Below are 25,535 nucleotides of genomic sequence, written 5' to 3' on the forward strand. Positions count from 1 at the left end.
TCTTGGCGTGACTGGCGTGCAAAGGGTATTTAAAGCACATGCTGGCTGCTATATAATAATCATGTCCCATGCCGAATCCGTTTCTTTTCTTTCACGGAGAATGTGAACTGCCTTCCAACATTATCATCAAACTAGATGATCCTTCAAGATTCATCCGGTTTCACCAGACACTCCGTCTCCCATCAAGCGATCCACCCATGGCTGCGTCAGTCGTCCTTTTCTTCTTTTTTCTGCTTCTTACGCAGAATCTTGCGGATCCACCACTCTTCCACGACTTTGACGTATTCGTCGAGTATGTCACTGACAGTCACAATGACACGACTGAAAAAGAACAGGCTGATAATAGAGAGACTTCCAATGACGGCGAAGGCAATCCAGTATGTTCTCGCCGTGTAGTGGTCTGTGAGATCAGGGATCGAGACCGAGAAGTAGGACGTCATGAAGGTGATGGGCAGGAAGAGGACACTGAGCTTGGCTAACAGCGTGGCGCTTCGAGTCAATCTCGCGGTAGCTTGAGAGTCCTTTTGGGCAATGAGATTGAAGTACTAGTGGTTTGTTAGAAGTCCAATTGAGGTATGTGACTGTACGAGAGATCAAGACATACGGTGTTGGAAAGGGAGTTCTTCTCGTCGAGGTACTCTGTAATCGTGTTCAGCATCAGGATTTGCAGGCGGTCCATGAGTCGTTCGAATCGGTCAAAAGCTGACTGTGAGAGCTTGACTTCTCGGGTTGTAAGTTGTATCGTATGGTTCGAAGCAGTCATATTCTCAGACGACTCGATGCCCAGGGCGACGATCTTCTTGATGAGAACCTCGTAGCTTTCGAACAAGTGCCTAAGTTGTCGAAGCTCTTTGTTCAAATCGTATAATTTCTTGATGATGCCTGAATTGTCTTTATCTTTGTTCTTGCGATCCTACATTCAATATGTTAGCTTGAAATGCTGCCTCTGAGAGGGAAGCCATACGTTTATATGTGTCACTTGGCTCGTCTATTTCATTAGTTAGCAGGATCAAGAACGAGAAGGTCGTGTGACATACGAGATCGGCGAGTATCTCTCTGGACTGATTGAGGATGGAGACACCTGATGCATAGTCTTCGAAGAGGTAATAGAACAAATTGCTCGACCCTTCCACCTCGATAGGCGCGTCAGGCATGGCGGTCGGCGCCCTATGTCGACCACCACGGGGCTCGCGCTGCTTCAAGTCCATGCGCACGGCTTTCGAGGCCATGATCTTGGTCTTATACTCAACAAGGCCAACCTCGGACAATTGCGACAACAGATCAATGGTGTTGGATCGCATCTTCTTCAATTCTTCTCTCCGCCATTGAGCTTGATCGACACCGTCGGGTATTGTATATTTTGGAGCTTCGTGGAATGATATGACGGTGGCTGTGAACTGTTAGAATCCCTACACTCAACATGTTTTCAATAGACATACAATCATTAGTGAGAGCAGTCCACGACCAGTGATTCGGCCTCACTAAATCGAGGGCGGGCTTTCGATGCCTAGAGACATGTGGATGTATATTAGGCCGCTCATGGAGCCAGTTTGCTCCTATGCACATAACTAACGTTTGTTAGTCCAAACAACTTGTCTGGCATAGATTTAAAGACCTACATCGTGAGGCGTGATCAATTGTGAAGTAGTTCAGAGTGCCTTGTACCAGTCGGAACATGCCCATGTCCTCGGGGCAGAACCCACGCGGCATTGCCTGAGCCTTCTCGACCGTTCCGTTAAGACCCTCTTCTGGGTCTTTCGCAGGCCGGACGGGCACCTTCTCGTTTTCTGACTTCTGTCTCTTTATAGCAGCTTCCGCCTGTGCCTGCTTCCTCGCCAGGCCCCACGTCGCTATCGTGGCCTGGAGTCTCGTCGAGAAGCCATAATGGTGGCCGATAGTCTTCATACATTCCTGTTGCGCACTCGGGTCCCAGAGGTTACTGCAGATCGCATAGTCAGATGCGCAAGTCTACAGCGCTGCATTGGGGATTGTGCCGGACTTACATCCATCGAATTGGCATCTCCTTGTTCTTCTTACCACCGAGGAACTGCTCGAGCTCCTTTTCATTCAAGTCTATGGCAATCTGCGCCTTGTTCGCGCCGAACTGCACGACGAAGTTCTTTGTACCCTCCTGCACCGCTTTCTCCTTGAGCTCCTTGTAGTTTTGGGGGTCGTCGAAGTTTTTGAACTTGTCCCGGAGCTGGGCGCCCAGCTCCTGGAGCGGGACCGGGTCTTCATCCATCGTGATTCGACGACGAGGCTGGATAGCTTGTAGCTCAGTCACGAATGTCTGCAGCTTCGTGCAATCGGCTCGAGAAGGTCAGCGAGGGACGTAAGAAATCAGCTGGACAGCCGGCGGCAGCAAGCAGGCCGGGGCTGGGCTGGGTTTTTACATGTGGTCGAGGCTCTGCTCAGGCAGAGGGAGGCGAGGCTGCAGCAGCCATCCATGCCGTGACCTGCACCTCGTGCAGCTCTGGCCAGCTGAGAGGGTGTCACAGCCCCCAAACCTCAAAAAGGACCCGGTCCCTCCCCCACGACCTCCAGCGGAGCCAAGAATAAGCTACCTGCCTTCCCGTTGACGTTAGCGGCTAGGAGGCCTACCGTAGCGAGTGTAACACCGCGCCATCATCCCCAGGGCAGTGCTTAGCCTGCGCCTAATAGCGCCTAGGCTAGAGAGTCCACTACATAGGTCCAGCAGTCGCAGGGGTTTCAACCCGAGACTTTGCATCGCTGCAGTCGCGAGATAAGCCAACCCTTTACTTGGGGGTTGAGTCACCACGGAAAAGAAGATATGATTCATCGTCACTCGAATATAAAAAATAGACAAAATACAACTGACAACACTTGCGAAAGAGACTTCTCATTTCTTCACTTTTGCTCCAATATGACAATCATTCCCTGGTCCTGAAATAAGCACGAGGCTTGCGCCTAGCTGTAAGAACCTTGTTGAGGTATGTTGCCAATTGAGAAGTGACCAATTCTCATTGTTGAGATGTCAGAAAGTACAGTGTCCTATCATGCCGTCAGAATCGACAGCAGTGCCATTGCACAAAATGCAGTGGAGCGTCGAGCTCGTTGCAAAAGACGAGGATGGCTTAGCATTCTACCTGACGCAATACAAGGCGTTCAGGTTGCTCTCGTTGCAGGTAGATGCCTCGTGTAAGTCACAGAAGAACAAGCAGCTCTGATTTGCTGCTTGAGCATCCACGCTTCCATGAGGTCGCCTCTGTAGGTTTGCGGATCAGCCCGTACCGCCTACTGGGCGCATTTTGTGGACTTTGTGGTTGGCGCATAATGTTACCTGGAGAGCCCGATTCGCTGACACTTCACCGCCTGCGCGCGCCCCTGCAGCATTCGGCTCAACGTACGAGAGAGAAATCACCTTCGATGACGAGAAATGGCGGGACCGACTTCTCGACCCGGCGGCTAGGACCTTCACGGCCGTCCGCTCCGGCAGCCGCGACATTTTGTCCTCAATGACCATTCGCGACAATCTACCAGTTCCAGCAAAACTAGCCGCCCGGTATCCAGGACCCCTTGTGCGCTGGCACGTCACAGGCGTCTTCACCCTGCCTGAAGCGCGGCGGCAGGGCATTGCGAACGCCGTCATGACGGCAGGGACGCAGTTCGCCGTGCACGCCGCGGCAGCACAGGGCAAGGACTGCTTGCTCACTGTGGACGTCTACACTGACAATGCAAGTGCAAAGTTGCACTACGAGAAGGCCGGCTTTGCGGTGTTCAGCGAGGGGCAAGACAATGGCCGTCCGACAGCTGAGCTCGCGCTGTTCGTGTCAACGCGGTCTGGCGTTAATTGAACGCACCCCTGCGGCTGAGCGCGCGGCCAGGGCTGGGAATTGGGAACGGCAGGAAACTCATGCGGAGATGCTGGCAATGACCTCACTGTTACCGGGAACAGCGAATTGTCAATTTCAAGAACAAGGTGTGGCGTTCAGATCATTCATTTAGAGTAGAGGCGATTGGAGGGCGATCTGGGGGCGATTGTCAGGAACAGAGCGTGGCAGGGACCGAAGGGGGCAAAGATCTGGAGATGCCGGCGCAGAACTGGACTATCAATGTTTCAAGTTCCATCTCCAGCCACACCAAGTCAAGCGTGAGCTGCGATATTCGATAATTCTACCTAATGAATTTGATGGTTGGGAGCCATGCCACCTCGAGGCTAGGGGCCAGGCACTGGAATGTTGCGCCATGACAGCCCTTCCTGCGAATGGGCCAGAGTCCTCCTCATCGGCCAACTATTTCCTACTAATTCGCCCATCTTCCTCTTCGCCCTTGTATATCTTGTCCAGAGATGTTTTGTCGTGAGTGCTAGCAAATCGATAATACATTGCGAAACTCCAAAGAAATCGTCCTCCTCTGCGCACACGGAATATCGTGTGTAAGTCAGCGATCGCCAGTTAAAAGCCAAGTACTCGCCATGTTGCCGGCTGTCCTCCACCACGTCATCCTATTAGTGGGGGCATTCTCGGTTGCCGCAGCACAAGATACCACCTTCAACTTCTCAGACTGTGCCAACGACTGCATAGGCAGCTCTGGCTGCGGAACGAACCGCCCAACATGCATGTGTCTTGCTGCAAAAGGTAGTCTCCTGGACACAGTCATACAATGCATGTCCAAGAAATGCCCCGACAACCTGGGCAGCGTCGAGGCCGACCTCCTCAATCCCATGCAAGTCGGATGCACAGCCATCAACCAACCCATCCCCGACGAGGATATCCAGGGTGCCGACACGATAGCCGCAAGTCTAGCATCCAAGCTGGCACCCGTTACCACCACTGCTGCCCCTGAGACAACTTCCACGCCTACTCCCGAGGCGACCACCACAGCGGAGGCCGAGACCACTTCCGAAAGTGAGACACCCTCGCCTACGGAGACCCCTTCTCCAACGGAGACAGAGGAAGCGGCCACTACAACGGCGGCTGAGGAGACGGAAACACCTGTATCAACAAAGACGGCTCAGTCAAGGACAAGCACACTCCTGGTCGACGGCGATTCGGCCTCGACCGCAACTCGGAGCTCTTCAACGAAGACGAAAGGAGCGTCGGATTCAGATCCCACAGACTCGAGCCCGTTTGCGTCGCAAAATTCATCGTCCAGAGGGGCTGCATCTCTTGTTCTCACCGCATTATCATTGGTGTTTGCAGTGGTTTTCGAGAGTATATAAAGGGCGTTCTAGTAACAAAAAGGGTCAAGGCGTAACAGGGGAACTGAGTTTTTGTGATACAATTAGGCAGGCAACGAGGACGAGCAAGCCTCACCTTGGGAGGAGGAGAGAAACAGGCATAGCATGTAGAAGAGAAATGATACCACACAGTTGATAGTTTATGATATGTAGATGTTCTCCATCAGTATAATTAAGTCAAGATCCCTGTGATGAGCATCAACAACTTTGTGTATTTGACATCGAACAAGTTGAACGACGATATCACATCTCCCTGAATCTCCAATTTCATAGAGAACTCCTCGTCTTTGAGTCTTTGAAAAAATTGGTCATTACCCCTTTTGAGCGGTGTCATTTTCACATGAACAGCGCAAAGGCAATACCCAACCCAGCGATTGTAACAATGCCGCCAGCATTGCTGAGCATCATATCTCCTCCGCTCACTGGGACCAGAGTCGGCGATGCCGTCTGCGTACTACCGCCACTACCAGTACCCGTTCCTGAGGCCTGAGTGGAATTCCCCTTTCCTTTCCCGCCCTTCCCGCTGTTCCCAGACGTGCCATTACGGGACGACCCATTGCCGCTCGTGTCAGTGGCAGTGGCGCTGGCGTGCCTTGTCTTAGTCGTAGTGGTAGTTGTTGTGCTGTTTAGCTCAACTGTTGCAGTTACTTTGTCTTTCTATAGGATGTTCATTAGCCGTGGCATGAGTTGTAAGTGGCAAGGTTTCGTACATGGGCTGTGACTACCGCAGCCAAAGTGATGAGAAGAACCGAGACGAGCTTCATCTTAGGCAAAGAAGGATCACTAGGCGTCTAAGATTTAAATCGTACTGATTATTAAGCACTGGATAGTCGACAGTTGAGTTTAAGATAATTACGATTGTATAAGAAAGGACCAGCCAGTGAAGAAGAGAAGATATTACAGAACTTGGCTTGACGGTCCTACCGGTTGTGCCAAGCTGATCCCAAGTGTGGACATCTAAAAGTCATTATATATGCCGAGGCGTCTGATACCATTAACTCATGAGGACAAACCTGATGCATCAGAGTCTAGTGAGAGCAAGACACCAGAGAACATACGTTTTGAAGCGGGGTGAAGAAACATGATCAAACGACTAGGATAAACCATGGTAGTGGGACGAACATGCATCAGGCTCTAATAATAGGGTCACGTCCGTAGTTTTGGTGACAGCCAACGGTGTGTCGATGTCTCGCGAACATGGGTCATGGTTGTTTAGAAGGCCGTCGTAACCGGGGGTGAGAACTGATCTGTCGTCATCTCAGCTAACTCTAAACTAAGAGCTCTCTCAGATGATTTATTAAAGCTAATTGGTCGAATGATGTAGCCATCATCCTAGAATGAGTGTGTTTCGAGACACAAATCTGAGGTGCGACAAGACAATTAATGTGGAGTTTGAAGACAGGGGCTGGAAACAGTTGCTTAAAGCCTCAGAGACCTCTCGAATACCATCCTGGTGTCCACATAAAGACCCTGGTCAACCAACCCAGAACGGCGCAACGCCTTTCATAGCAACAATGCCGAGGAATACCAACTACCGTGTCAGCTGTCGGTAAATGGTTTGAAGTGAAACATAATAGCACTCGCTGCTCAGAAACACCCAATATTCTCCGCCATTTAGTGTTGGAATTGCTAGCCACGCAAAGACGCAAATGAATCAGAAGTTAGATGGGAAGAGAAATCACTGTCTGTGAAATTTCTCAGAGTGCAATGTTGCTACCTTTCACTCATCACAAAGTCATCTGCTGTCTGAGCTTGATTCCTCCAGGACCTGCCGTAGCAGATCTCGAGCAGGTTGTTGACCATTGTCCGTAGCTACACCCTCGATACTCTGTAATGTGTCGACACCCATTTTCAGGAAGTCGCGGGCAACGGTTTCTGCCTCTTCGAGTTTGTGCGACTCATGATCAGATAATTGAGCACAAGAAGCCTGAAGATCTTCGCCGCGTGCAAGTAGTAGAATTATGGCTTCTGCTCTTTCCACAACTGCCTTGTCAACCCCGTTTATCGCGGCGCAAATGCTACCGAAGCTGGAGTTGTTTCGGCCCGGAGTGAGATGGTAAAGATAGGTCACCTGGTCTTCCGCCTCCTGACTCTCGAGATCTACGCGAACTTCCATGTGAGCCAACGTTAGATACGCATGGCTTTGGAGGAAATTGTTCTCAAAGATCTCATGGAAATGTGTTGCTGCCAGAACCTTCGGCCTGCCTTCACCAAGACTCAAAAAATGGTCAAGAAGTCCAGTGATGAGACCAGCGCCGTCCATTGCATTAGTCCCCTTTCCAAACTCGTCAATTAAAATCAGACTTCGGGGAGTGGCAAAGTTTATCGAAAAGGCAGCTTGACGTAAATCGATGGCAAAAGCGCTCTCATTCCGTGAAACACTTTCCCTCGTGGCTATGCGAGTCAAGAGTCGGTCGGTAAGTCCAATGGTGGCTTCTTCGGCTGGGACGAAGCTTCCAATATGAGCGAGAAATACAATCAATGCCACCTGCTTGATATATACGCTCTTTCCAGAATGATTAGGGCCCGTCAGGACAAGCATGCTGGGAACTTGTATCGGCGCATCACTCGATTGTGAGTCATCTTGATAACCATCTGCATCGGAGCCACCCATGAGACAGCAGTCGTTCGGCACAAATATTGGGACGACCAGCTCTTGGAGCGGATGACGTCCCCCTCTTATGTCTATTATATTTGAAGCGGCCATTTTTGGGCACGTCCATTTGTATTTTGATGCCCCAAGAGCCAGAGCCAATATACTGTCGAATTCCCCACAAAGATCCGATGCCGTTGTCAATGATGATTCAAACTCCAAAACTCTCACTCCGAGCTCGTGAAGAATTTCGATCTCCTTGTCTGTCATTTGAATTGTTATTATAGCAAGTAATGGTATTCGTTGCGCGACTTACCAACAATCATACAGTAGAGATCCCCGACCTGCTCATCAAGTTGCTTCATTCGTCTGTTCTTGTAATACACGTTGCCTTCCGTGACAAACATTGGTTCCCACATATCGTCGACAAGGCTCTCTCCCTCGTAATTGCCGCGGCCGGTGGTGCTATTCAAGCTGACTACGGTGAGAAAGCCTAGTTGCGGATAAAAGATGCAGTTTCGCACATATTCTCGTGCCCATTCTGGGATCTCTGAAATAAGATGGGATGCCGCTTCGTTTAGAAAGTGTTCTAATCCATCATATCTGCGCTTCATCTCATCCAGGTCAGGACTTACTCCTGAACGTACGGTAGTCCGCCGATTCTCCTTTGACTGATTGAAATCGATTATCTCGGCAATGTCTTCCGCAACTTGAAGAAGCTCTCGCTGCATGATGCCTTCAACGACCTTTGATATGCGAGTTAGATCTTTGTAGTTAACAAGATTCTGGTCGATGACTTGCCTTCAAAGATATCGTCAGGGCTTCTGCTCCAACGAGGGTTTGAAGCGCCTCTCGAAGCTCAATGGCATGCCTGGCAAAACGCAGCAATGTTGCCCAAGTACTGTGCTGAATAGAACACCGCCCCGCTAGCAAGCTCACTCCCTTGCGCAGCTGAGCCAGAGTTCCCCTGACATTCTTGATCTTTCTTAAAGTTCTTGAAATCCCCCCTACTGTTGCATTGTTTTCCGGCAATAGCAAGACTGATATCGTTTTCTGTCGCTCTTGTATGGCATTAATATCAATGCTGGGTCTCAGAAATATCTGGCGTAATTTCATCTTCCCCTGCGGTGTGAAAGCCAAGAAATGGAATAGACCGTAAACAGAAAGACTCTCCTTTGAGCTGGAGTTCGACTTATCGGGCCCTTGCATCATGCGGTTGGGATGGCTTTCGTATCGAAGAATCTGAAGTGAGGCTAGTGCATCTGCATTTACAAACATTGAATCGGAGAGTGTGAACATCTCGATCGATTTCACGCGAAAGGCAAACATAGCCTGTGGATCATTCGGGCGGTATTCCGCCGCCTTTCTACGCTGTATGTCATGTAAGACTGCTCCCACGCAACCAATCTAATATGGTCAGACACTTGGTTTGGAAGAGACACTAAAAACATACCGAGAGACGACTGTCGAGATTAATCAAGGTTGCAAGGCGCATAAGTTTATTCTGCTTCTGTCCGACTCGAACGTCTCCAGTCTGAACATCGTCCAACTCATCCTCCGCAACCGTGTTGAACTGCATTGTTTGCGCACCAAGAAACTCGAAATTGAGATTGAGTAGTTGTCTAACTGCCGAGTCGTAACTGAATTCTGAGGAGCCGAGAGAACGCAGAACCCAAGCACCGCGCACTTCACCTACGATCACGTTTAGAATATGCAGGTACAACGACAATTGACGCGTTACCTTGATTATTCCCTTGAACGTCTTGCATCCCAGCTTCAAGGAAATCTCGTAGTTTCTCAGGGGCTCGATTGGCAACAATGACAGTCGTAGGCTCAACATGAACAAGCAACGTCTCGATCAGTTCCATGCCAGCCATCGGGATGTCTTCCTGTAGGAATAGTGCCTCGTCAAGAGCAACATAATAAGCACAGCCAACGGTCCCATTATCCTTCATTTCGAGGGCCATGATTATTTCATGTAATGCATCTGCCTCCTCTTCCTCAGACACGTCGCGAAATGGATGCACTTCCTGCACCGAATCCTGTCGAATTCCTCTAGTCACAGAAGGCGACGTGGACAAACTTCTTGCTTGAGACGATTCTCTTCCATTCAGATACGAGCAAGAAGGCAGTTCTGGTGACGATGATTGCTGGAAAGCGGCTGATCCGCGACGAGGAAGTGGCGTAGATGAATTGCCAACGATCGTGTGTTGAGATTGCCTCGGATATGGCGCCACGGGACGTGATGCTCCAAAGACAGGCGGACTGCCAACATTTCCAACATGCGAGATTCTTGATGAGGATCGTGACTCGACTGACAGAGTCCGTGAAGGCGCCTGGCGCTTCTTCTGGGTCGACCCCATGCTTTCTTCTGAGTTTCCACCAAGATCCTATCCACTTCGAAAGTGTAGCAGCTGGCTATCCCTCTATTCAAAGCTCTATCACAGTATGCGTATAATGTGCTGTAAAATCAACTGAGAGGTTCTGGGGCAATGCGCAGGAATGAAAGCCGACACAAATTGACCGTGCCGCAGAGAAACCGGTCTCCGGAAGTGAGGGCAGGCGTCGAGATGCGTGCTTGAGATTGAAGCAGATAATCCGGGGTAGGCAGTAGCAGAGTCACCTGAAGTATGGAGCAGTTACTTGGTATTTGAAGCTGGCAGTGTATCTGTACAGAGGTTGGCTGTATTAGGGAGGCACGACCGGAGGAAACATTTCTCCTTCTAGTTTCAGTACCAGGCTCATGCTGTCGTGCGAGGCGCTTCAGACCACCACCCAGGCTGATCTGGTGGCTCGCACTTTCCAATAGCCGTCTAATATGTAGCTAGGTAGCTCTCGTAGAATGTTTGCCTGGCTACCGCGATAATCGGGATGGGTGATCATCAACGTTTTTAGGCTTCTGCCTCGTCCCGCTCGTGACTTCTCACATTTCAATCCACAACCTGAATGCTCTGGACTTATCCAAAGCATCTAAAAGACTACAAATGCAATGGCTCAACGTGCCCTCATTTCGCATCTGATTCATTTCTCGCTGCCATTCTTCACCCATTGCGCGAACTCCTTCCTTTGCTTGCGAATGTCCACGAAGCCGGGCCTCGTCTCCAGTAGCCGGAACGGATTACCCACGTAATCCTTCTCTAGTTCACCGTTGCTCTTCAAGAAGCCCTCTTGTCCCTCTCGCTCGATCTTTCCTGCCCAGACACGCCACTGAATAGGTCGTAGGTTTGGTGACGCGAGGACGAGGCCCACTATCGCAACGACCAAGCCCACAATAGTCTCTATTGAAATGTCAACCGGCAACGCCGAGGAAGCCGGTGCTGTTGATGCAAGGGTGGCGCTGGTGGCTCGAAGTGATTGCAGAGCCGAATGCTCCTGCGCTGAATAGCAGCTGTCGTGGCAGAATTAGCTTGTGTTTTCAGGTGTCAGCTTGGGTAGGGCTTACGCATGAGCAACCAGCAGCAGGCCGAAGGAAGAGATTGCCTTCGAGATCCAGGTCATCTTGAAAGGATAGGTGAAAACACGCGATTGGGAGAGTTGAATGAATCGAGGTTGTACTGGGCTGTAGGTGCAAATCACATTGGAGGGACGCTGTGTCTGATTGACGTTAAGGCAAGCTAGCGCGCTTCTCGTTTATTGCATAACTAGCTGCGATTTTAGAGGAGCCTAACCTACTTTGCGGGTCGGTGGCTTCAAGCGGGCTCGAATGTACTTTCCTCATCTAAATCTAAACAATGCTATTGTTGACTCCGACAGGCATACAATATCACCACCTCTAGGTGTATCAACTCTTCAAGCGGCAAATTTGCTTTTGCAGTTGCTTCAAACCCTCAGGACTCTACTTCGACGATAGCGGTCACGTCATACCAATTCCGCGCTATCCAGTTCATAACATTCCTGCGTGTCCAAGAATGCGTGTGCAAAGGAGCCATGTCACACTCCTTATTTCTGCAACGGGAATCACTGCCGTCAAAAGATTCCAATCAAGAGCAAAGTGTTCTATTGTTCAGTGCGCCGGAATATCACCTGGTATTTGAATATCAACCGTTCACTGCAGCGCCAACTACCCCGGCCATACATCCATGGCGATGCTCCGATCGAAGGAAATGAAACAAAGTTAAAGTGATAAGCAGCAATAAAAGTGCAAAAATGCAAGCTTCGTCAAGCTTCAAGGGGATCCAACCAGCTCTCATCCTCAGGCATGGACTTGATATTCCAATTATCATCTGCGCCATGGAGAAATTCATTTTGATGGTCAGCGAGGGGTAGGCCTTCCTCAAAAGTTGCAAATGGCCCGTTGTACGGATGCGAGTTCAGATTTGGATCCCAGCCCATGTCGAATTCATTGTTCAGGAATAGAGGATTGTTGTGAAGCTCGACATCGTACAGTCCATCAGCTGGCAGCAGTAATGGGTCAATCTGCAGCTCGAAAGAGGGCGGTGGCTCATGATACTGCTCCAACATCGCTGGAGGCGGTGACGGCTGTTGATGATGTTGGGGTGGCGGGGAATACTGGGGTGGAATATTGTCAAGCGGAGGCGTATGCTGCATGTGTTGGCTTGGAGAGGGTGTCTTGTGCATCACGACATCCTCGATGCCGCCCCGTCCAAGCATATGCCGGTGTTGAGTGGGCTGAATAGACTGCTGGTAATACAGCCCATTGGCTAGCATGCCAACCTCGTACGGTGCTGGCAATGGCTTCCCGGGGTTGGTGTACTGGAAAGCAGACATGTTCTGTGAGGGCACCATTCTTTGCGCGCTGACCGCAGGGTAAGAATGATACACCACCCTGGCGTGTTGGTAATCGGCGTCCGGATCTGGCATTGGCGTCTTAGCCCGAGATCGGTTTCTGGAGCTTCCTTTGCCCGTCGACCAGTCGAAGTCGCCATGATCCGATCCTTCGCCATTTTCGTTTTCGTCTTTTTTCTTGGGGTTGTTCTTCGGCTTTGCCGGAGTGAACTTGTATCCGGGATGTGCTAATTGATGGTTCGCTCGCTCAAGCGTCGCCCACTCATTGAACTGGATTCGAACATGCTCAGGCTCCAGGGGCCAGCTGTCGCCACACACTTGCGAGACGACTTGATGGTTGTTGTGCAAACACCAGTCCTTGGTTCGATTCTGGTATGCTTTCCGATACAACATGAAAGCATTCATTGGTCGCTTTATCTTGCCAGGGGGTTTCCCGTTCGCGACTTCCTCTAGTCTTACTTCTGAAGAGCGATTGACGTATGCCTCGATATCGACAACGGGTATGTGCGTCCAGTCTTTCGTCAATTCGCTGAGAGGCTTGTCAAGCTTGGCTACCTTCTTTGGTGCTTTCGCTCTATCCTTCTTCCTCTTTGGAGTCTTCTCAACACCCTTAGGCTTTTCTGTTAAGCTTCTCAGTGTCGCACCCCTAGGCACAGCACCGCTACGCAAGTTCATGACATCCGACCGTTGTGATGGTGTCGGCGGAGATGTGGCCGGTGTACTGTAGGGAGGTTGACTCTGCTGGGCCTATTAGCTTTGTTCTCGAAGTTCCTGCAAGAGTCGGTTCTCACCACTGACTGCATCTCATCTGGGAGCGGTCCGTACGGACTTCCTTCATGAGAATACATAGGCTGATACGTTTGCTGTGACGCCTGTTAGCCACTCGACCACCACTGGCACGACACAATCTTACATAATGACTTCGATAGAGCTGTGGGTATCCCATCTCGTATGTCGGAGTTGATGATGCTTGAGGCACCGGCGTTCCATATCTCGATACCGGTTGAGATGATATTCCTAGACCAGTCGCGTCCATGGTGCTATGAGGATAGGAGGTTGTCGCGTTGTGCTGCTGCAGCTGTCTGAAGCCGCTGGGTAGGAACTCGTCGTTAGATGGCGCTGGCGATGGAGGAATAGAAGGATCCATGATTTTGCATGTGTTCTAAGAGAAGGCGTAGAGATGGGGTATGGTGAATGTGGCCGAGCTGATCGGTACTTGGTGTTGAGTCGTCTTTTAAAGCTCTTGCCAGGCTGGCTCAACAGCTCTCTTGGTCTGCTTCTTCCCAGAAGGCTGAAAATTTCGAGGAGATGGAGAGGAAAAGCAAGTCGAGACCTGAGGTGTTCTTGTTGCCAGGCTTTCTGGAACCTGCTGAGTGGCAGATTCTTGAAGAGCTGAGATGACACGAGGGTTGATGAGTGGCGGAGAGCTCGGGTCAACCTAAGGCCCAACGCTAAGATGTGCTTGGGCTATGGATGCAAGCAATGCTGGATCAGCAGCAAGGAGGGTAGTCCTTAAGCAGGATCGACCAAGGGGGCTTCTGGAAAGCTTTCGGTACTCAGGACCTGTGTGGCAAGTGCTCATGTACAGCTGCGTTCTCTGCTGTTGTGAAGAGTGCACAGTTGGAATTGGCTGGGATGGCGTGCTTTTGTTAACGGCAGTAATGCAATTCAAGATTATTGCATAGACCGGTTGCATCAAGCCGTCTGGTAGTGATACACCACTCTGGTGTGCCAGACACCCCTTTTAGAACAAGGTCTTGGAAGGCTGCGCTGGCTGCTGGTATGCCTCCCTCTAAGAATGTGGCCCAGGGTGCTGCTGCTTTCCTGGGGGCTCTTCTGCACAAGTGTGGATTCTTTGTTGCGTTTGACTTCAGGGATGAGGCGCAGGCAAGTGTTGCTGCGTCTCGAAAGGTCTCTGTGAAATAAGCCAGAGAAAGGGAAAACGAGGGCCTTTGTCCAAGCTTCTTGATATCTGGAAAAGAGATTGGTCCCTTTTTGTATTTCCTTCTCTTGAGGCTTCTAGAGTGTTGGTGGTTGAACGCTGAGCCTGCCCTATATGCGGCCATGCCGATTACCGCTTTCAGCAGCCCATTCAAGATTGACTGCCAAGAACATACCCGCTGACCCAACGAGAAGTTAAAGTTCATGTACCTACTTTGGGGTACTCTACAGTTGCTCATCTTGGCCGTGTTCGGGACACTCAGAACCCGGGCCGAGTGATGGCTCTGTTATATAGGACCGAACGGGCTCGAGGATCGTGATTTTACTTCGAACTGGCTGGAATTCTTTCTATTTCTTTTCTACCTATTGTTTGGACGACCTACTGAGATTTCACCTGGTTCATTACTGTGCTGAAGAACGCGTCGACAGCAAGACATACTGCAAACATGCGTGCCTGGGGGCACTTTCGCTGCAGGTTGACAAGCAAGGGAACTCCATCACTGGGCTCCACTGGTTCGCGTGGGCAGCCGTTGTGGGCCCTGAGACTAGATCTAGGCCAACAGAGCCCAAGTGCTTCTCGAATAACGGGTGAGCAGACCGGTGCGATTCTTAGCGTCGTTACACAAGAGCCTCTCTTTCTAGTGTAGTTCGAGCAGCTAGTCATGGCCACCCTTCAGCCCTTCTTCCAGAGGCCATCTGGGGTCCTGTTGGGTTGAAATGGCAATTGGTTGGACGCCCGGAAGTGTCACCTGGGCATCTCATTAGTCGCTCATCCCTTTACTCATTCCTTTGACGCTCCCTGGGGGGAAGACCATGTGCGGGGAAAATAGTGTTTTCCTTTCACGAGACGATCCGTGCTTTGAGTTTGGAGCTATGCTTCATTCTGCTAGGCAGGCAAATGAGATCCCCGAAAGTGTTGTTGTCATCAAGGCTAGGGGGCGCGCGATCGTCCATGGGCCAACAGCCAGTCTTGCATCGAGCGGTGTATTATGGGGGAGGAAGTAATGTGCAGCTGGCAGCCTGCCCAGAAGCTGATGTCTGTCTGTGGCCTGTGGAGCTTGGGCATGCCGGGCATCCCTGTAAGGCTGCCGGCTGGCCGCATTAGTGTGAGCTTCTGTTTGAACATCAGTCGCACCGAAAGGCGGATGAGCCGGTGAGGAAATGGGAGATAATAAGGACCATATTGGCAAGCCAGGCTGGCATAAGGTGATATCTGCCTTGCTGGAGGGTCTTACTACCGTCATCATAGGGAGCTCTGAAGTGCTCGGTTTATACTTGCTCCCTGCTTTGAAGAACACTTCAAAGGTCTTTCAGCGACTTCACACTTCACTCTGATCATCATGTGCCTTCCAGCTGCTCAAAGGAGGAGCCATGGTCCCCCCTTCTCTCGAATTGTTACAGCATTGAAGAGAAGCGATGTCATTTCCGACTGTGATGTCTCCGACGCCATTATTGGATGGCTGGCCCTGGGAATGTGTTGTTCCGTGTCTCTCGCTTCCTGCTAGTCGAGCAGGTAGGGCCGGCTGGCCCTCATCCCAGGGACTTGTCATATTGGTGCGCAGCGATTCCTTCTGTCTTACCTAACGCTCGGTCCAGCAGTTCGCACGACCCGTCGGGTTTTGTGATTGCTCATATATCAGAGCATATGCAGGCGACCTGTACTCTTCTTGCCTCTTAACCCTGTAGATTTTGTTGAAGAAGTTCTTGGCCATTGCCATGCGAAGATTGAGAGGCCTCGTCTCTGTACGAGGCCAGGGGTGTAGCATGTTAAGGGTGGACCACTTTTTGAGGGGCTTGCCGTCGGTGAGACCTAACGACTCAGGCTGTCGAATGGGAGCCAGCGGAGCTTTCCAGTAACCTGCACTATCTATTGATGGTCTAGGGCATGGCTTGGTGTCCAAATATGACAGCTGTCATGACTCCTGGGTTATCATTCCTGCTGGGCGTGGGCTGGTCTGCACATTCTAGGATCTACCTACCAATCACCAAGAGGCAAGTTGAGTACGCGCAAGTCATGTGCCCTGACACTGCGCACCAGCAGAATACTACTCAGAGTAGGACGCTCTAGAAGCACTCTAGAAAGCCTCGTTCCACATCAAATTGTAAGCATCTCATTAGTTCTCTATCCTGTATCTCGTAGTCTAGAATGCCCCTGTCCAAACGCCAGAGAATGCTCGTGAACGCCACCATGCCTAGACCCCTGATCCAACCCCAACTTGGACTACCGCATCACATGATGAAAGGAGCCTCAATTAACCATGTCTTGGTCTTGCGCCACTAAATCTAAGCGGTTGATCATGACGAGCATCTATTGAAGATCGTCCTCTGCGTGGCGCTTTCGGTATGGCCGAAAACATGACAGTCGTCTCTATTTGGGGGATAGGCCACATGATACCCGCGAGCTACGCCCAAAAGATGGCACTAGCCAGAGACATGCTGCGACTGCCCCTTTGCGGGAGATTGCTCTGGAGGAGGATACAGTGGAGGCTGCTGCATCGCGGCCGTCTTAACAGGGGGTGTCAGGTCCTGCAGACGTGGAGACGGCGATAAGGCTGCAATTGGGGGAAGGATGGCCGGCGTGGGACTAGCAGCTGTCTGTTGACTGTTGGCACCGTTGGTGCTATTTCCAAGCTGGCTGTGTTGAAGCGGCGGCGATGTCTTCGTTGGCGACAGACCACCGCGTGAAGAAGGTATCAACGGTGAGCTATCGGTGAAGCTCGCTTGTGGTTGGCTTGGGTTCAAGCGCGGTGTCGCCATCGAGGACGACAATATGCCATGCGGCTTCTCCGGACTAGGCTGGCTTGCAGCGAGGCCAATTGGCGGCGATGAGCCATGAGGAGAGAAGACAGGAGCAGTGGTCTTTGTTGAAGTTGGTGTCTCCTTTGATGGGGACGGGATCATCCCCACATTTGAACTCACGATTCCACTTCCGGCTTGTGGAGAAAGAGGCGAGATGATATTTTGGGAGTTCCCATTATGTGTCAATCGAGGAATTTCTTGTAGTTGGTTCTCTCGACCGCCATTGACAATAGGACTAGACTGATTGAAAATGGAGTCATACGCACGAGACTTGTTCGGTGACTGGTCAGGAGGTGATAAGTTCGGGTGAGGCGAGGAGAAAGGATTGGGTCCTTGACCGTTCAAAGACTGTCGAGGATTCGGGAAAGATGGAGGCACGTGGCTCACACTCGCGCTTGTCGAAATGCTCTGCCCAGCCACGTGGCCTCCGTTTGCCGTTGGCGGCGAAGAGGGTATACTAGGCTTTTGAGGAGAAGGCTGTGGGATACCATCCGGGCCGTTTCCAATTGAGGCGGCTGCCCCATTGGGCTGAGGAGACTTCGTGGTGGGTGCCGGCAGATGAGGCTTTGCCTTGATCTGAGCGAAGAGCTGCGGTGACGACGAAGGGATCCGAGGTGGAGGGATAGGCGTTGTCGAAATGATCTTGGGGGTTGGTGGTGAGCTCGCATCTTGTCCCTTCACCTTGATCTTGATCTTGGTGGGGCGATGCTGGTGCTCTTGCTCTCGACGGCGGCATGAAGGGCAGATGAAATGGAAATCATCGCGGTCAGCTTCCTCCTCCGAGATACCCAAGCATTTACTATGCTGCCAGATATTACAGCGCTCGCAGGCAACACTGTGCGTACCATCATCTATCTGACCATACGCCCCGCATATGCAGTCGAATATCCAGTCCTCTTCCTCTTCCTCTAAATCTTGCAGAGCACGTTTGTTCTTCTCAATTTCAGCTTGGAGACGACGCTCTGACATCCGACCAGTACCCGTGCTCTTGCTGTCCTCGGATAGTTGGGCAAGTTCCTCTTCGTGGAGCAACCGGCGAGCCTCGCGTTCTCTCAAACGATTCTCCCGAGACATCATGCGATTGTCTCTCTCCTTTTCGAGCTTGCGCCGCTTCTCTTCTTCCTTGCGTGCAAGCTCAGCCTCTTCACGGCGTTTACGTTCTTCTTCCCGGACATGCTCTTCCATTTTTTGGTGCTCCGCCTTGTTGGCAATACGGCTAGATCTCTTCGCGTGTGCCATCTTCTCGAGAGCAAGAAGCTCCTTCTCGCGCTGGAGAATCTTTCGCTTTCTTGACTCCTCTTGCTTCTCAAGGATAGGAAGAAGATGTCCTTCGAGTCCATCTCTCAATATCTTTTCGTTCGGATCTTTTGTTTTGCGAATCGTCTCTAGGAAGCTCTTCACCTCATCTAGAGTAACGGCGACACACTCCCATTTTTTGCCTCCCAAGTCATCGTCTTCAGCCTTCGCCGGCTCCTGATTGTCTACATTGTCGTCTTGAGAGGCGTCATCTGCATCGCTGTCTAAAGCAGCGACTATCCGTCTTCGCTTGGCCGCCCTTGCCGCGGCCCTCGCTTTTTGAGAGTTCTTCTTTGGCTTCGGGGCAGGCGGGGGCGAATCAGTCAAACGGTAGACGCGATTGTCGTCCAAAACGAAATAGGTCCGATCTTCGCGATCCCAGCCGAAAGGTTCAATTCTCTGCGCAGCGTCAGCTGTCGTGTTCATGTCGAAATCAAGATATTGACTTCACCTACCCAGCTGGCTTGATCCACGTCCTTCTGCTCTTCCATCTTCTCGCGAATCTTCTCGGGCTGCATCATGACAAATTGAGTCATCTGTTGGAGGATGCGAATCTGTGGAAGCATGGTTAGTGATATTTGTAGAGATGCTTATTGGGTAAGACTTGCGCACCTTGGTATATATGTCGAAGTCGGCGAATTTGGCAGGGGTTTCATCGGTGCCGAATGGGTTCCGCTCAGGCGCTTTAGCAACAAATTGTCTCCTTGTATACTCGTCAAATAGTTCGTGACTGGACAAGTCAGCTTGCAGCTAATAGGTGATGGGGAGGGGAGACGTTACGTTAGCCCTCGATGCGACGACAGATGCTTTAGCAAGCTGAGGCCTATCTCTTGTAGGACCATTGAGTGATGCTTTAAGCATTCGGCTTCGAGGTCCTGTGAGTCTGCATGTCAGTTATGATCGTAGTCAGGGGCGTTGAATGGTAGTTGTCGTACCTCAATGTCGAGATTGTCATCGATTTTGAGCGCCTTGCCGAATATCATGATCCACTGGAAAAGATTTGCAAACTGCCACATATTCCGGATGCGCATGAGCATCGAGGGTTCTTTGGGAGTGTCGACAACATTGTCGTCGACCTCGTGCAAGGCCCGCTTCCTTGCGGACGGCATGGCGATGGAGCTCTGATGGAAACTGCGACTTCTCGGGTACAAACAGGTTGGATTTCTGAGCAGAGGATAAAGAAAGGGATGGATCACGCGAAGGCGGCCGCGACTGTCATGACAGTTGGGCTGGAGCGAAGGGAATGGGCAATTCGCAGGATAGCACAATCAAAGAGGATGCTGATGGGGGAGCTGTTGTGCGCTGTCGCGATTGCGAGTGGTTGTATGGATGTCCGTGATGTGGATGGGCCAAGTCACTTGCAAAAATTCGCGGTTCTCAGAGGCTCGCCGTGGTGCAGACGCGCCGGAACGAAGCAGGGGTGTAAATTTGGTGTACCTTTCCGTCTATGATGCGTCGTTAGGCCCTGTAAATTACCACCAAGACAAAATTGGGGGCCTGTCAGTGCAGGGTGGCGTGTTGCAGGGCGAGGGCGATAAGATAAGAAGCGCACAGACCAGCATCTCGGTCGTACTGTACCTACCTGAGTAGCCTGAGGCATTCCGTACTACTTAGGTACACGACTTCCAAGCTTCAAACTACCAAGTTCAAGTCGCCTGAGGCAGTGAAATAGCTACCTAGTTTCTTACTTCGATGTAGTAAGGAGAGTAAGAAACCCAGCATGTACACTGTAGTCAGGGGTATCAGTAAAGGAAACACCCGGCTGAAAAGGGGATTGGGTCATACTGGGTAGAGCTGGAAACTCTGCAGGAATTTGTGTTGCGCATCCAAGGCACTATTCACAGTGCTCCAATCGACCGTGTTTCAGATCACTATTGTTGGTGTCGCATCCACAGTATGAGCCTACAACGCCAACTAGGCTTGCAAGTGTCCAAGACACTGTGACTCTGGCCATTTTTATCTTATTGACTATCTCATGTAAGTCTAGTACCCAGAAGACCAATTTATGATGAATGAGATGCGTCAAGTCCTATCTTCCAGGTCAAGCCACGGGATACCTGCATTGTTAACGCATTTCCAGGATATCGCAGGTTCTGAAGAGGAACGCGTCTCATCTTGCTTCTAGAATTGGTAACAGTGGGGGCCAATGGACAGTGCGTGGCTGGTGCATGAAAGGATGTACTTTGTCGTTCAGGAGCGCTCCACAACGCTGAGATAAGCACCTACAGTCTACAAACAATACTTCTTGAACATTTGTTTGTGAGAACTTCTGCCTCGTTGCTATAGTTCATATATAATTCGAATAGGTGGCCCTCTCTAGTATTCACTGAGAACCGTCGTGACCGTCACACAATGACTACTAGAACGCGGGAGCCTGGAGGCTCGGAGGCCCGGAAACCCGGAGGAGCGGCGCTCTAGGCCGCTTCTCAGTGACGTGTAATTTGACCGTGGAACATTAAAGTAGTCACTTCGGGACTACATAACAGCTTGATGTCCTAGTAGACATGTCCTGCGATCTGTTCGGTTTCTAGAATTCTTTCCATGGCAGACATTTAGAGATCGTCCGTCAGTTGGCTTCTCTCATCTCCTACAATGGTCTCTTACAAAGAGATTCTGGCTTCTAATGCTCTAATCAACGATGTCACCGCCCCTCGTGTTGCTGTCTTCGTTGGAGGTACATCGGGTATTGGGAAATGCACTCTGAAGGCCCTAGTTGCCACGGGTGTCAGTGTGAGGATTTATCTTGTCGGGCGGAAGAATTCTGAGGAGCGAATGAGTGCTTTCATCCAGGAGTTATCCTCTGTCAATCCCAAGGCTGAGGTTATCTGGACCGAAGGCGAGGTCTCGTTGCTTGCAGAAACAAAGAGGGTATGCGAGGATATCAAAGCTAAGGAGTCATACATCGACTTGCTGTTCCTTACCACTGGCTACGCACCTTTCGGCGCACGCGAGGAGACTCCCGAGGGCGTGGACATTTCCCAGAGCCTGGAATACTACACACGAATGCTTTTCGTTCAAAATCTCCTCCCTGTATTGGCCAAGTCCGAGGCTCCGAGGGTTGTCAGTGTTTTGTGTGGAGGATTGGAGTCGACGTCGTCGCTTAACTTGGACGACCTAGATCTGAAGCAGCCTGGAAACTTTAGCATCATGAAGCTGCAGACACATTACGGAGGCATGACAACCATGTTCATGGACAAGCTGGCCGACGAAAACCCCAACATCACATTCGTCCACTCGTGGCCTGGGTGGGTTGATACAGGCAATATCAGAAGAGGCTTGGGCCCTAGCACAAGTTGGATCATGGGCTGGATTGTCTGGCTTGTCCTTGAGCCCCTTGTTCACTTGTTCTCGTTTAGTGACGATGAGTCTGGACAGAGGCATTTATTCCAAAGTACCAGCGCTGCATTTGGTGGGCGTGGTACGCCATGGAAGGGCAAGTCGGGTGTGAACTCGAGGCAGAAGCAGACGAATGGGCTGTTCCTTGTCAATTTCAAATGCAACTGTACTCCGAACGCGAAGGTCGTGCCTCTGCTTCGAGAGAAGGCACGGGGGAAAGTTTGGGATCATACCCAAGAAGTTTTCAAGCCATATTTGTAAACTAGCAGCTCTGCTTCAGTCATACTCTACCGTACGCCACAGTAATAAACGTTGATTCTTAGAGGGGTGACGATACTCAATATTGAGAGTCTTGATACTCATAAGCTCTCTCATATTCTGTTTATTACTATAGGTCTATCGACTTCTAAAAAGGTATCAAGGCCTTACTGGGGAGGTAATGATACCCTTGCCGAGCTAACATTTCTCACCCTGGTGGAGGAGTATAGAATGTTGATAGACGGGCTCGTCATAGTACCACAATTGATGGTTCTGTTCAGCAAAACACCTACAGTAGAGTCTTGCCCCAACCTGGGCCATAATTACACTGTGTAACCCCTACCTTTTGGGGGTACTTTTGTTTGGCGAGGAATGGATGCAGCTGGTGTCAGCAATGCACTCGGCATAGCAGCATCCCCAAGGGGAGGGGGGGGGTGGGTTCGACTTACCGTAGGCCGAAGCTAATGCACAGCGTACCTCATTTCCTGCCATTAATAGGCTGGCCTTACAGCGCTGGCAGGCGGCGGGATTGGGCGCCGCGCAACGGTGTCAAGGGTGTTTCCTCTTCCCGTTCGTGCGCACAGTGCTCGAAACGGCTTAGCTGGAGGCTGAGCTGAGATCCAATCTGGGGGCATCAAGGGAATCCAGACAGTGTGGCCTGAATTCTCTCCCTCCCCGTCGACCCTGTCTGGTGGTGGGGACTCGGGACCAGACTAGTGTCCCTCCTTAGTGCACGTACAGTGCCTGGTGTTCCGAAAGTACACTAAGAAAAGTGGAAGGAAGGAAGACTGAGGGAGGGAGGACGACACGGACACGAACGACGAATGGACGGGATCCTGCTGCTGCCATGTGAATTCAATCCTCCAGACTGTTTCGAATCTGTCCAGCAACCACCAAAGACGGCAGAAGAACACCACCACCACCTTTCGTTGTCGTCATCAACATTCACGAATCTAGAATCTCTATAGCGTCACTCGTTCGCGTCCTCGAATTTTCCAGTTCCCAGTTCCATTTCAAGTCTCTTCTGTTTAGGCGAGGATCTACCAGCGGTCCCCTGGACAGGCCTCCTGCCCACGATTATCCCACCCTCGACGAGCGCAACGACCACCCGTTTCAGCTTATCATACCCACTTACCATCTTCGGTCTCCCAGGTGTATCCGACAATGCTCCCGACACGACCGTAACGACAACTCTTCGTGATTGCGCCTGGCGCATCTTGAAATCTCGGGGCCCTGCATATGGTACATGGCCTCTGAATATTACTTCTTCCTAATGTGCTCTGATATCCGAGTCTTCCCACCATGACGAACCCCCCGAACTCTCCGCCGCCTCAACAGCCTCCCTCGGCTCCGCCGCGGCAGTCAATTCCTCTCCAGAACCTCAACCGCCCGCCTGATAACCTCGCTCCTGGTCATCCTAGGTCGTCAACCGGGGGCAGCCAGGGCGCCTTCGATCCAGCACGACAACAAGATGCGCAGGACGGGCGGATGAGATACGAGCGGCTGTCTCCCACAACGGCTCAACTGGCTGCAAATCTACCAGGCATAACAACTTACTGGGACACTCCCTATCAACATCGTCCTGGCGAGGGTGTTAGCCCGGAGTCTCCCATGGACCCCACGGCTTTCCAGTTTGCCCTTCCACCTGATATCAGACAAGAACATCAGCCAATGCCAGGAGGAATGGACGAATCCATCGACCCATACGACAATCCCACGCCGTACTATGACGAGCCACAGAATAACGACTACTCTGAGTCAGATCGAGCTCCTTTGACGGCGGCAGCACAGCCGATGGCTGGCCGTCTGAGCGCCCCGGACGGCGCAACCGCTACGCCTAGAGACAGCTTCCAGACGGTACACGACCTAGATGCCAGTCCTCAGCGGTCTCGAGATACTAGGATGCTCGGGTTCGACCTGGAGCCTGGGTTCGGCTCGCGACGAAGCCACGGCTACGGCAATTCCTTGTCACCAGTGGGCCGTACACGGTCCCGATCGTCCTCAACGGCCGGGGCTCTGCAAAGGACCGCGTCCATAGTTCGCGCCATGTCCCAGCGTGTCGTTAATCTTAGTGGTGACGAGATCCTGGAACAGCAGGCGCGGCGGGACAGGTCCCGGTCAAGGTCGCCAAGCGTGGATGGGCGAAGAGAACACCATGTGTCTGCTCCGATGATGGTGGACACCTCTTATCCTCCGCAAGTTGTTCAAACGCCGCTGGAGAAGAAAGGAGAGCCTGAATGGTCGTTCCCATCAGATCCAGCCCCCCTCCCTCCGCGACCGACTCGTATGCCGAACCCTTTGAAGGGAAATTCATTGGGTATATTCCCACCAGACAATCCCATCCGCAAACGTCTCTGCGATATACTTGTATGGCCTTTGACGGAGACGATTCTCCTTGCTTTGATCGTGTTGCAAGCAATACTTCTCGCCGTTGAGGCTTCACCCAATGTCTTTGATCCAGGTAATGGCCGTCCGGATCGATGGGGTAGAACCCGAATTGACTGGGCCATCTTTGGCTTGTTCGTTGTCTTCACTCTGGAACTCTTCGCCAGAATAATTGTCTCGGGCTTCATATTGAACGCCCCTGAGTACAGTACCATTGATCGGAAGCGAGGCGTACGCGCAGCCGTCGTCGACCAATACAGAACCATCTTCCAGCCCCAACGGCAGAAATCTGTGAGAAAGGCACCTCAGGAAAGCTATGGCCCCTCGACATTTGTCCGCTCAGTCACAATGTTACAGGGTCAGCGTGTGCCGGAGACGATAGAAGAACAGCAGCGAATGCAGCTTGCCCGCAGGGCCTTCCTCAGACACGGCTTCAATCGTCTAGATTTCATCGCCGTCGTTTCTTTCTGGATATCGTTTGTGCTGGGCATATCCGGAAGAGAAAAGGAGCATCATATCTATATTTTTCGAATGATGAGTTGCCTGCGAATCGTCAGGCTTCTATCAATTACCAGAGGAAATGCTATTATTCTGCGGAGTCTCAAGAAAGCAGCGCCGTTGTTGGTTCGGGTGTCATTCCTTATTGCCTTCTTCTGGTTGCTATTCGCCATCGTCGGCGTGCAAAGCTTCAAGTCCAGCTTGAAGCGCCAGTGTGTTTGGCTGGATCCTCTTGATCCCAAAAACCTCAGTGCATCCTTCACCAATGATTTCGAATTCTGCGGTGGCCATCTGAACAACGACACCGGAGACACCGAGCCATGGGTTTACAATAAGCCGCCTGGTGAGTTGAACAATTTGATCAACGGAACGACAAGTGGCAAAGGCTTTATATGCCCACGTGGTTCGATATGCCTTCAGCAAGAAAACCCATTCAATGGCACTGTCAACTTCGACAATATCCTCTATTCTCTAGAGCTGGTG

At 51.3% G+C, this 25,535-nt stretch overlaps 5 protein-coding genes across 5 annotated transcripts; 2 read left to right on the top strand and 3 right to left on the bottom strand.

Moving 5' to 3' along the window:
* Nucleotides 1-206: 206 nt before the first annotated feature.
* Nucleotides 207-2,242, bottom strand: UCRPA7_6545 (putative adp-ribosylation factor protein; the record flags this gene model as incomplete). The annotated part of the gene is made up of 7 exons (XM_007919082.1): nucleotides 207-545; nucleotides 605-913; nucleotides 965-988; nucleotides 1,038-1,390; nucleotides 1,440-1,568; nucleotides 1,620-1,939; nucleotides 2,004-2,242. 7 exons carry the CDS (start codon nucleotides 2,240-2,242, stop codon nucleotides 207-209), a joined length of 1,713 nt encoding a protein of 570 aa, XP_007917273.1.
* An 811-nt stretch (nucleotides 2,243-3,053) lies between these two features.
* On the top strand, nucleotides 3,054-3,815 carry UCRPA7_6546 (putative gnat family protein; the record flags this gene model as incomplete). The annotated part of the gene is made up of 2 exons (XM_007919083.1): nucleotides 3,054-3,159; nucleotides 3,352-3,815. The coding sequence occupies 2 exons, from the start codon at nucleotides 3,054-3,056 to the stop codon at nucleotides 3,813-3,815; spliced, it is 570 nt and encodes a 189-aa protein (XP_007917274.1).
* Nucleotides 3,816-10,814: 6,999 nt separating this feature from the next.
* UCRPA7_6547 (putative transmembrane protein 32 protein) lies at nucleotides 10,815-11,291 on the bottom strand (the record flags this gene model as incomplete). The annotated part of the gene is made up of 2 exons (XM_007919084.1): nucleotides 10,815-11,181; nucleotides 11,236-11,291. 2 exons carry the CDS (start codon nucleotides 11,289-11,291, stop codon nucleotides 10,815-10,817), a joined length of 423 nt encoding a protein of 140 aa, XP_007917275.1.
* Nucleotides 11,292-18,078: 6,787 nt separating this feature from the next.
* UCRPA7_6548 (putative phd-finger domain-containing protein) lies at nucleotides 18,079-19,684 on the bottom strand (the record flags this gene model as incomplete). Its single annotated transcript, XM_007919085.1, has 5 exons — nucleotides 18,079-18,083; nucleotides 18,140-18,974; nucleotides 19,031-19,129; nucleotides 19,188-19,250; nucleotides 19,511-19,684. The coding sequence occupies 5 exons, from the start codon at nucleotides 19,682-19,684 to the stop codon at nucleotides 18,079-18,081; spliced, it is 1,176 nt and encodes a 391-aa protein (XP_007917276.1).
* A 1,483-nt stretch (nucleotides 19,685-21,167) lies between these two features.
* UCRPA7_6549 (putative short chain dehydrogenase reductase family protein) lies at nucleotides 21,168-22,172 on the top strand (the record flags this gene model as incomplete). The annotated part of the gene is made up of 1 exon (XM_007919086.1): nucleotides 21,168-22,172. One exon carries the CDS (start codon nucleotides 21,168-21,170, stop codon nucleotides 22,170-22,172), a length of 1,005 nt encoding a protein of 334 aa, XP_007917277.1.
* Between the last annotated feature and the right edge of the window lie 3,363 nt (nucleotides 22,173-25,535).

The sequence above is a fragment of the Phaeoacremonium minimum genome (assembly GCF_000392275.1).
Source record: "Phaeoacremonium minimum UCRPA7 unplaced genomic scaffold PA7_03_scaffold_479, whole genome shotgun sequence".
NCBI classification, from domain to species: domain Eukaryota; kingdom Fungi; phylum Ascomycota; class Sordariomycetes; order Togniniales; family Togniniaceae; genus Phaeoacremonium; species Phaeoacremonium minimum.